Source organism: Diabrotica virgifera, chromosome 9 (assembly GCF_917563875.1).
Source record: "Diabrotica virgifera virgifera chromosome 9, PGI_DIABVI_V3a".
Taxonomy (NCBI): domain Eukaryota; kingdom Metazoa; phylum Arthropoda; class Insecta; order Coleoptera; family Chrysomelidae; genus Diabrotica; species Diabrotica virgifera.
This window is the reverse complement of record NC_065451.1, coordinates 54,616,605-54,629,281: the sequence shown is the minus strand read 5'-3', so window position 1 is coordinate 54,629,281 and position 12,677 is coordinate 54,616,605. Positions and strand designations below refer to the sequence as shown.

Here is a 12,677-nt window from a genome sequence, read left to right as displayed (position 1 = left end):
TGAGAATGCTTAGATGGATGAGTGGAGTGACAAAGAAGGATAAAATTAGAAATGAGTATATTAGGGGAAGTCTAGGTGTGGCACCAATTGATGCCAAAATGAGAGAGCATAGGTTAAGATGGTTTGGTCATGTTCAACGTCGAGACGTTAACCACCCAATACGAAGAATAGCTGAAGTGCAGATTCCTGGAAGGAGTAGGAGAGGAAGACCAAAGAAGAGCTGGGGGGAGACGATAAGGCAGGACATGTTGGTAAAGGGGATTAACATTGATATGGCCCAAGATAGAATTGTGTGGAGAAATGCAATTAGGGAAGCCGACCCCGCATAGGGATAAGGCAAAGAGAATGATGATGAAATCCTTATTGTTCCGAAATTCGAACTTCACGAAAGCAAAATTTAAACATACGTGTGCCGTGCACGTTGAAAACACCATAAGATCATGCCATAAGATCACATCCGACTTGTGATCCTATGGCCATCTAAACTTGTGGGCTATAGCGGGTAGCGGGGCGGGTGGTGAGTTGTATTTTGCGGTATGAAAAGTCATTGGTATAGGAACCACCTTGAGAGCGGTGAACGCGGGGTTCTGTCTAAGGCCTCGCATCCGTGAAGTTTCTCCTTTGAAATAGAATAAAAATAATTAAATGTTACCTATTAGATACTTATAAACTCCTTGAATCTGTTATTTCGAATTTCAATTACTGTATAGTTAGATTAAAATGTTATTTATAGAATGATATATATGAATGTTGATGTGAAAATAATTTTGGGGGTTCACGTGCACATGTGCACTTATGGAGAAACCGCCACTGTTCCCACCTCTTCTCGGGGGTGGACAATTTTTTGATTAAACAACTACGGAAGTTGCTAGAGAACCTAATTCTAAGCAAAAACTGTTCTATAATTTTTTTTCGAAAACTCAATACTTTTTGAGATATTCGTGGTTGAAAATTGGCCATTTTCATTGAAATATAACACCTTTTCAAACGGTTTTTTGCGAATACCTTAAAAACAATGCATCTAACTAAAAAAATTATATAAAACATTTTTGTAGCTTATAAAAAACAAAGAGATTCGTTCCTTCTTCAATCTTCTAGTTATAACACAAAAAGAGATATGGTAGGTAAAAAGAGTTTGCTTTTTTTGGTGCATGCTCAAATCAGTGTATTCAACTTGAAATAACAGAGAAACGGTCGATTTTAGGTGTATAATGCTACCAATACCTTTTATTGTGCTTGAAAAGTCCTTTCAAATAAGCAATATTAAATGTCGATTACATTCAAACTAAGCGAGATATGCTGCAAAAAATTGATGACTAACGAATTTTAAGAAAAAAATTGAGTATATTTAACCCCTCATCCACAAGAATTTAAATGCATCGTTTTCCTTTTACAATACATTTTACTACAGTGTTATTTTTATGTTCAAAAAGTTGAGCGGGTTTAAAATGAATGGTTTTTGACAAAAATAAGATCAAATTATAGAGCGCATATTTAAATTTTCTTAAAAATCTTCCTTTTTCTCCATGTAACTTGAAAATGATAAGAGATACTGTTATAAAAATAAAATCAAAATGTTTATCTAGAAGAAACCTACATTTTTGTATGGCATCTTTTTTGGCATCTCTTATCATTTTCGAGTTACATGGAGAAATATGAAGATTTTTACGAAAATTTAAAAATGCGCTCAATAATTTGATCTTATTTTTTTCAAAAACCATTCATTTTAAATCCGCCCCACTTTTTGAGCATAAAAATAACACTATAGTAAAATGTATTGTAGATGGAAAACGATGCATTTAAGTTCTTGTAGATGAGGGGTTAAATATACTTCTCATTTTTCTCTTAAAATACGTTAGTCATCAAATTTTTTACAGTTTATCTCGCATAGTTTGAATGTAATCGACATTTAATATTGCTTATTTTAAAGGTCTTTTCAAGCACAACAATAGTCAAAATCGACCGTTTCTCTGTTATTTCAAGTTAAATACACTGATTTGAGCATGCACCAAGAAAACAAGTTTTTTTCACTTACCATATCTCTTTTTGTGTTATAACTAGAAGATTCACAAAGGAAAGAATCTCTTTGTTATTTTATAAGCTACAAAAATGTTTTATGTGGTTTTTTTAGTTAGATGCATAGTTTTTAAGGTATTCGCAAACAACCGTTTGAAAAGGTGTTATGTTTCAATGAAAATGGCCAATTTTCAACCAGGAATAACTCAAAAAGGATCTCAAGTATCTCAAAAATTTTCCACCCCCGAGAAGGGGTGGGAACCGCCCCCAAGACAAAAGCAGACATCGGCAGAGGGTAGACTTTGTTTCTTGGGCTATTCCCTACTTACTGTGAAAATATCATGTAAATCGATATAGTAGGATGAAATTCGGAGCCACATACCCTCATTGACTGCCCTAACTTGAGAGCAAAATAATCGACTCACTTGCTGAATTGTACACGTTAGAAGTCTCGAATTTTCTAAACCTGTTGTCCGATTTGAGTGATTTTTTTAGTATATCTTGTTAATTTAAGAAAATCGGTGTAATATTGTTGTTGCTATACAGGTAAAGGTCATTTTATACTGGGTGTAACAATCATACTGTGTTTTTTTCTTAAAGTTCGGAACACCCTGTAGAATATTCTAACATATAAAAAAGATTTAAATTAAAATTCAACTGTAGCCTTAGGCTTTATTAACATTTTCTTTTTTGATTCATTTATTTATTTTCACGTTAACAACTAGCGATGTTTTTCATCAATAAATGGTTTTTTGTGAAAATTAGTAGATTTATTATTTAAAGTTTAATTTTGGTGAAAATTTTAATGTTATTTGGTGGAAATGGAACGCGCTACAAGGAATTTGACCCGCGATGAGTGTGTTAAAGTAGTGATCTTACTTAGCGAAAGACTTAGCTACCATGCTATCGGCTAGTGGTTGCAAGACCACGTACACCAACTGTAACCGAATATTTACAACAGGTAAATTTTCGGACTTTGTATTGGCCATCGCATAGTCCAGATCTTAACCTGATCGAGAATTTGTCGGACATAATTGGCAGAAGACTACGACAGCGTTTGCCACCTCCTAGAACCTTACAAGAGGTAGAAACAGTAGCTCTCGAGATTTGGAATGATATTGATCCAGACCAAATAGCATACCTCATTTGTAATATAAAAGTACATATCTCTTTTATTATCGAACATAAGCGAATGAATAAAAATACAAGATGTTAAGAAAGCCTAAGGCTAGAATTGAGTTTTAATTTAAATATTTTATATATGCTAAAATATTACACAGGGTGTTCAGAACTTTAAGAAAAAAGTACCGTATGATTGTTACACCCGGTATAAAATGACCTTTACATGTCTAGCAACAATAATATTAGATCGATTTTCTTAAATAATAAGGCTATAACATACTAAAAAAATCACTCAAATCGGACAACAGGTTTAGGAAATTTGAGACTTCTAACGCGTACAATTCAGCAAGTGAGTCGATTATTTTGCTCTCAAGTGTATTACAATTTGTGCTGCTGATTCCAGTAAAGGTTTGTTATTATCTGCAAGTCCATTTTGTCTATATTTATTATCTCTAGAATTTGGACTAGTTTTTCACGTCGTACTTTTTCAAATGCTTTTTCAAAATTAATGTAAGAAACATACAAATTCACATTCATATCCATGCATCTCTGAGCTATTACATTAAAAGCAAATAACGCCTCTTTGGTTTCTAGTCCGTTTCTGAACCCAAACTGACTATCATCTATTACTTCTTCCTGTTTTTTATTCATACGACCATGTATTATCTTCAAGAATAATTTGAGAACATTACATATTAATGAACACAGTCGTAAGCGTTTGTATTTTTAGGAATAGCACAAAAGGTGGAGAGTAACCATTGTTTCGGTATGTGTCCTGTTTTGTACACACTGTTAAAGAAGTCTACTATAATGTCTGAGGTTTCATCATTTTTGCATTTTAAGCTTTATACTGAGATTTGGTCTAAACATACTACTTTGCTATTTTTGCTGTTTTTTATTGCAATTTTAATTTCTTTTTTTAATATATTTAAAGCCATACAATCTTCTATTATGTCTACTTCCATCTGGAGCATTCAACACAAGTTTCTCATTTGTATCTTTCAGTTTTCCCAGTTTTCTTTTTCTATTGTTGTGAGTTAATTTTTTAATTTTTTTACATGTGTTTAAACTATCACGTATTTTTTGGTATTTTTCTATTGTTCTGGTTTAATAGTAGGAGTAGAATTTTGTTTAATATTATCTCGACACCACATCTGTGTGAAGCGTTTTGAGCTAATCAGCCTAAATTCATCTCATTTGAGAGATGTCGCATATTCTCATAGATGCTAAATTTTCTTTTTTATATCCGATTACCCCATAAAATATTATTTGAACGAATACATTTTTGATCTAAATTAATACATTTCAGGTTCTGTGGAGCGCCCTGGAAGAAGTTGAACTGAAACACGCCGTCCAAGAATTGCCAGCTGGTCTGGACAATAAAATGGCGGAAGGAGGTTCCAATTTCAGTGTAGGCCAAAGACAGTTGCTATGTCTAGCCAGAGCTATAATACGAAACAACAAAATTCTGGTATTAGATGAAGCCACAGCGAACGTAGATCCGCACACAGATGGATTGATCCAAATGACCATCCGGAAGAAATTCGAAAACTGTACAGTGTTGACAATTGCGCATAGATTACATACTATAATGGATTCAGATAAAGTTTTGGTGATGGATGCTGGGAAAATGGTGGAGTTTGATCATCCGCATTCGCTATTGCAGAATAAACAAGGGACTTTCTATTCATTAGTGATGAAGACGGGCAAGGGGACGGCTCAAACTCTAATGTCAATAGCAGAAGAAAGCCAGAAAACTAAATAGAGACTAAGCATACATTTTAGTATTGAAATTAATTAATAATTAATTAATTATCTCCAATTAATTCTCTTTAAATATACATAATAGAGAATTTAAAATTTCCAGTGAAAGTATTTTTGTATTAATGTAACATATACATTGTTCCTATTAGTTGTATGTATATAAGATAGGTAGGAATTCTTGAATAATTGACCAGTGTTTAAACGCTTATGACATCACAATATGGTGCTTAGTTTAGTGTAACAAACCTATAGATATGTAAATTTAAAAAGTTATGAGGGGCTGCTACTTATATTTTAGGACAAACTATAGGAAACTTTTTTTATTTATTAGAGCAGTAATCAGCGGTAAAAACTGTAAAACCGTGGAATTTTAAGAATCAACACCGATTTTAATGAAAATTTGGATGTAAGCTCGATTGACCCTCTTTTTCAAAAACTACCCTATTACCATAGGGTAGTACCATAGGTTTCTGTCCTGGGGGCTTTTGTCCCGGGGATGAAAACAATACCATCGAGGAAATGAAATTTTTTTCAATCAAAATAACTATGGAAGTCGATAGATATGGAGGTCGGAAGTAATTATGATTCAAAAACAAAAAAAATAAAAATTTTCAGTAAACAAAATCCTACAATGAATATTTAAATTATTGTTGCATATTATGAATACTTATAGATTTATTTAAGAAAAATGCACTTTTTTTTTAATTATAATAATGTCATTTTCGATTGAATGAAAAACTTTTTCTAAACTTAGCATTCCAAACCGGTCAAATCACGTGGATCGTATCAACTATACCTAAATAAAGTTAATTTGAAGAGGGAAGCTATTCATTTCTATTAGGATTGTAATGACGAGTGTTTAATTGTTACATTCCGAAAAAAAGCAGGGATCGACTTTATTTTCGTCATAAGTCAGTCAGTTCTTATGCAAAAAAAGCTTTTATCCGAGCTCATTTGAAAGGTTTTTTAGTGAACTTCTAAACATGTCTGTTAAGTTTTCCCAAAAAATTGCACCACATTTGAGTTATTTGAAACTAAAGGTTCTCCATTTCGAGATTTTTTCGTTTTTTTCTGTCACATACAATTTAATGCGTTAGAATGAAATCGAAAAACTGTGACGCACTGAAAGATGCTCATGAGAAAAAGCATATAATATATGCTGTACATATTATGTAGGTTATTTCCCGCACATTACTCTGCTTTGTAGTATCAATTAATTCAGTAACTCAAAAGGCTTTGTTCTTTTGAGCCTTTTCACTATATCCTTGGTGTCCAGGAGATAGATGGTTTCGACGTTCACATGTTGAATTAGCCGCTGTTCGTGACCGCCGGTAATTTTATACGTGGTTTAATTCACAGTATTAATTTTAAGGTCTCAATAGATATCACCATTTTGACAATACCAAGGTGCATCGACGATGTTCCTCAGTGTCTTGTTTTGGAATCGCTGTATAACTGTAGTGTTTCTTTTACTGGTACATTCCCAAAGTTGTATGCCATAGGTCCAGATAGGATTTAGTATTTGCTTATATCGAATCAGTTTATTGTACGTGGTTAACTTTTAACTTTTGCGTAGCAATCGGTAAATCTTTTTGTACTTTATTCCAAGCTCTGGTCGTTTCTGTTTTATGTGAGATTTATAGTGGAGCCTCACGTCAAGGGTCATGTCCAGGTGTTTTGCTGTGTTAGCATAATATGAAATCTTATGATAACTAATGTTAATCTTTGAATATTAATTTGTGTTTCAATAGATTCCTCGTCAAGATACATTTTTTGCACGAACCAACAAACATCAAAATATTTTGAACATGTCAACCAGTTTTGCAGGATTGTTTAACATTCGAACAATATCAAAAGTGACTTAAAAACATTAAAAGCCTATAGAAAGCATTAGTCGTTAAAACGTTAAGAACAATATATTTTTTAAATGTTTTTTAATTTATAAATATTGTAAAAACGATTTAAATATTGGAAATTAAAACGTGAAAACAAAAGTAAAATTTAATTCTCATTACAATAAATTGTGGTTTAATCGCATAGAAATACAATATTTAGGTCTACTTTTATTCTACTACTTTTACTCTATTAAATAGCTGTTAAATGTTCAGTGATAAACAATGTGTATTGAAGAAATGCTGTCATTTCAAAGGACTTTTCAACGATTGTCATTTGTTTCGAGCTTCTGCCATATACGTTGTATAATCTGTGTATAATATTAATATACACGGATTATACGACATATGATAGAAGCTCGAAACAAATGACAATCGTTGAAAAGCCCTATTTCTTCTTTTCAATTCAAAGTATACACATACAGCTATATAATATAATACAAGTATATGTTCTATGAGTAGAACCTATACTCACCTATAAATACACTCCTAGCCAAAAAAAGCGGGACACCTTAAAAATGGGTCATTTTTAATATCTCGAATTTACTAAACCTGTTGTCAGATTTTAGTGATTTTTTTAAATAGCCTTATTCTCTAAGAATATGGATGTAGTAATAGTGTTGCTGAACAGGTAAATGTCATTGTATACCGGGTGTAAGAATAATACTGTGTTTTTTCCTGAAAGTTCCTAACACCCTGTGGAATATTCTAGCATTTAAAAAATATTGAAATTAAAACTCAATTGTAGCCTTAGCCTTTCTTAACATTCTGCTTTTTGACTCATTCAATTTTGTTGGACAATGAAAAAGTTAGGTACTTTGACACCTAGCCATGTTCTTCATCAATACAGGGTGTTTCTAAATAAGTGCGACAAACTTTAAGGGGTAATTCTGCATGAAAAAATAATGACCGTCTGATTCATAAACATATTTCTGCAAGTGCTTCGTTTCCGAGATACAGGATGTTTAATTTTTTCTTACACACTGACGATTTATTCATTGCTCTAAAACCGGTTGAGATATGCAAATGAAATTTGGTGGGTTTTAAGAGGCACTTATTGCGCATTTTTGACATACAATTATGTATTTTATATTCACCATCGGTGTGCATACGGGTCATATTACCTGTATACACGCCAATGGTGAATTTAAAATTTTTAGTCGTATGTAAAAAAAAAGGGAAATAACTACTACTTAAAGCATATCTCAACCGGTCTTAAGAGCAATAAATAAATCGTCAGTTTGAAACAAAAAATTCAACATCCCGTATCTCGGAAACGAAGCATTTGCTGACATATGTTTATAAAGCAAACTGTCATTATTTGTTCATGCAGAATTAACCCTTAAAGTTTGTCGCACTTATATAGAAACAACCTGTATTGATGAAGAACATGGCTAGTTGTCAAGGTACCTAACTTTTTAATTATCCAACATAAGTGAATGAGTCAAAAAGCAGAATATTAAGAAAGGCTAAGGCTACAAGTGAGTTTTAATTTCAATATTTTTTAAATACTAGAATATTCCACAGGGTGTTACGAACTTTCAGGAAAAAACACCGTGTTATTGTTAAACCCGGTATAAAATGACATTTACCTGTTCAGAAACACTAATACTAAATAGATATTCTTAGACTATTACTAAATCGATATTCTTAGAGAATAAGGCTATAACATATTGAAAAAATCACTAAAATCGGACAACAGGTTTAGGAGATTCGAGACATCAAAAATGACCCATTTTTAACGTGTCTCGATTTTTTTGGCCAGGAGTGTAGAACCTATACTACCTATAAATTCGTAAATATCATACATGTACCTAGTACCTACAAAGAATCTTATTTGTAAAACATTAAAAGGGTAAACCCTGTAGTTTACTTCATTCTACGTAATCTTATTTGTACATAAACATTTATTTTAAGTAGTTAATCACCAAAACGTCAAACTTCATGTTGCTGATGTCCAATTTGACTGTTTGACTGGTGTTACCGTATCCATAAATTTAAGTAGCAGCACTTGTATCAAAAAGTCATTCTAGAGTTTAAGTTAATAAAGAATCTGTAAGATTAAACCAAAAAGACGACGAACATAATAAAGGTGCCTTATTTTTTCTTTTCTTATTTATCATTGTAGGGTTGAATTACAAAAGTTGTATTAAATACTAATATCTACCACAAGCTGCTCATACAACTGAAAGCAAGACCAATTGACATCAATATAATTCAAGTGTATGCACCTACAACAGAAGGAACAGAAGAAGAGGTAGCAGAACTATACCATAGCATTAATCAAGTTGTGAAAAGGTTGAAAAAGCAAGACCTAACAATTGTCATGGGTGACTTCAATGCCAAAGTTGGGGCCAGCAAAACATCATCTGCAGTTGGACCATTTGGACTAGGAAAGCGAAACGATCGGGGAGATACATTGGAGATTTTTGCGGAAGCAAATCAATTAGTAATAACGAACACCTAGTTTAAGTTATACCAAATAGGGGAGTACATATAGATTTTCACTTCGGAAAAAATCAAACACGCTAGAACTTTTTGTAATTTTATTAAAAAATGTTTAATAAACAACATATCAAAAAGTTCTACTCCAAAAAGAGGGGAAGACCAGATAATACCTGGAAGGAAACAATAATTAGAGAACACAACGGAATCGTCTTAAGATGGGGGGAAGTGAAAAACGAAGCAAGAAACAGAGGAGAATGGAAGAAACCGGTACGCAGATTAACCAAAGTATAAACACAAAGAACATACTCCACTAGGAGTGATAGTAAACTTGATTTGACAGTATTGGATTGACAGTAAATTAACATTCTCAACTCATTAATAACGTGGTCTCTAAAGCAACCAAATCTTTAGGATATATTATTAGAAGCTGCAGAGATGTAACGTCTGTTGAAGCTTTGCGTAGTTTATATTTTGGACTAGTTAATAGTAAACTTAATTACTGCAGCGTGGTATGGAATCCTAATCATGCAGAACTTGTCTCTAATCTTGAATCTGTTCAAAAAAAATTCTTAAGATCTTGTTACCTCAAAAAATATAACATATCCGGTTAGAGGCTACAGCTATAATACTCCTTTCTGATTTTGGATTTCATACACTGCGTAAGCAGCGTGAAAGAAATAAACGGCCTAATATTCATCTTCAAAATTGCGTAATTAATAGCGATGTTTTGCTTAGTCTTATAGACTTTAATTTACCACGAGCTGTGTCACGTTAAGGTGTAACTTTTCATATTTCGGTGCCTAATTCGCAACATAATTTCTATTGTCCGATAAAAAAAAAGTACAGGAATATAAGAACAGAAACCACAACACAAGCAACAAAATCGGTAAGAGTAAGTGGTTGCCTCCCAGAAACCATATGGAGAAACAAATATCTGACCATGGGAAGCAAAATAAAAGTATACAAGACAACAGTAAGACCTATCCTAACATATGCAGCGGAGACAAGGACCGATACAAGAAAGACGAAACAACAAATCAAGAGACAGACAAAGCAACAGAAGCATACGAGAACGATGCAAAATTCAAAATATTAATAGTTGGATAAAAACAAGAAAGAAAAACTGGAACGAACATGTAAACTGAATGGAACCAGATAGATTAGCGAACATCTGTAAAAACAACAAGCCGTATAGTAGAAGACCCGTTGGAAGGCCGCCGAAAAGGTGGAAAGACAATGTACAGTCAACAACAACTGAAACAGAATAAGAGGCAGACAAACAGGAGTAATCCTAGTCGCGCGAAGAAGAAGATAAAAAGTATGTGAGAAGTGTAAATAACTTAAGATCTGTGGACATTTTTTTTCTCAGTTTTAACATCTTTAAACACGAAATATGCAATAGCTTATCGAATTGATGTCATGTTATTTTTCTTTATTAATGTCTTTGTTTTATTATTATTGTGTATGTGTATTAACCCGACATTGGTCGCTAGGTAGGTTGTTACTTGACTGGTCGCGCGTGAGATTTTCTCTCACATATCCAACTTTTGCCTTTCTTTATAAAATTTTACAAAAAAGATGAGGTTTCATCAACGATAAAGCCATTTGCTTTAAAAAGACACGACGTTTTTCTGTTTTATTATGATCTTTATATAAAATGTGACTATTGATGCCGCCAATATTTAACATTCAAAATATATGGTAAGTGACCATCTACAACTAACCCGTGAAACAGAATATAGGGTTTTCATATAATCGACCACATCCACGGCGCCTTTTATTACATCATAAAAGGATATTATTTTAGGTTTTAAGGGGAAAAATAAAATTATGTTTATACACAGTTGGTGACGCCGATGCACAGTGTTCAAAATTGGTCAAAACGTGATCGAAACTAAATTTGTTTAAACTGTAAAAGTGATCCGGCTGAAAACTTGGAATATTTGAGGTATCATACCGTATAACGAGTATATTATAACAGGGGTCGTTTTTTTTAGTTTTCATCCCTTCATTAGGGAGTGAATTAATTAATAAATATCGTTATACACGGTGTTTCATTAAGCATGTCCAATTTGACTTGTAGATTCTAGACCTCAAAATATTAGGATTTAACCCAAATCACTTAAATAAAATGTGGCTCGTTACAGAGTTACAGGGTGTTTTTTTTTTAAATATTTTTACTCATTGGTTTAAAACTATTTGACGTATCCTTTTCATACTTGGCAAAAAATGTGGGTACTGTACACCCTATAAAATTATGTTAAACAATCGTTTCTGGCTATTACCAGAGGCGTACGACAGGGGACAGTGAATGGTTGAGCCTTCCCAAATTCTACACTACTGGCGGAAATGCCAGTTTAGCACAATTTTTCGATTCTACAACTATCTATGCAAATAACATACACTTCATTCGCAACGATAAAGTCATCAGTTTTTGAGATATTTGAAGTTAAACATGTAACGGCACAGATATTTAATTAATGTATTGTGCCGCTTAATTTTAAACTTCAAATATCTCTATTACCAATGATTTTATCGTTAAGACTGAAGAGTATATTATTCATTATTAATGATAAAATCATAAGTTTTCGAGATATTTTAAAATTAAGCGACACAATACATTATTCAAAATATCTGTGCCGTTACTTGTTTAAGTTCAAATATCTCGAAAACGAATAATTTTATCGTTAGGTGTGAGGAGTATGTTATTTACATAGCGAGTATTGGAGAATCGAAAAATTGCGCTAAAATGGAAATTCCGCCAGTGGAGTAGGAATTGGAAAGGGTCAACCACTCACTGTCCCCTATCTCGTACGCCTCTGGCACTAACTAGAAACGGATATTTAACATAATTTCATTGGGTGTATAGTACCTACACTGTCGTCAAGTATGAGATGGATACGTAGAATAGTGTTAAAATACTGAGCATAGTTTTTAAATTTTTAAGTAACACACTCTGTAACTCTGTAAGGAGCCATATTTTATTTAAGTGATTTTGGTTAAATCTTAATATTTCGAGGTCTAGAATCTACAACTCAGACATTGGACATTCTTAATGAAACACCCTGTATATATATATATATATATATATATATATATATATATATATATATATATCAATTTACAAATTATTGGGTTAACAGCTGAAATGGAAGACTCAGTGTACTCTTTTCTACGATTCCAATATTTCGTTAACAGTCGTTAACATCATATATATATATATATATATATATATATATATATATATATATATATATATATATATATATATATATATATATATATATATATATATATTGATGTGATCTTGATTATTGATACGAGATGATATTCTTATTTGTTATTTAATTTAATCAATGCATTAATAATAATTTAATTAATTAACCAGATCACATATCAATATGTTTTCAATCTCAGGGCGAATTATAAAATTAA

At 32.4% G+C, this 12,677-nt stretch overlaps 1 protein-coding gene across 4 annotated transcripts in view; it reads left to right on the top strand.

Annotated features, from left to right (window-relative positions):
* LOC114330915 (ATP-binding cassette sub-family C member 4) overlaps positions 1 to 8,901 on the top strand; it is a 242,880-nt gene extending 233,979 nt beyond the window's left edge. For all 4 annotated transcript variants that reach the window (XM_050660979.1, XM_028280354.2, XM_028280353.2 and 1 more), the window contains one exon: positions 4,448 to 8,901. In XM_050660979.1, coding sequence (XP_050516936.1) covers positions 4,448 to 4,903 — 456 coding nt within the window. In that variant the 3' untranslated portion in view covers positions 4,904 to 8,901. The remainder of the gene's footprint in view (positions 1 to 4,447) is intronic.
* Positions 8,902 to 12,677: the final 3,776 nt, after the last annotated feature.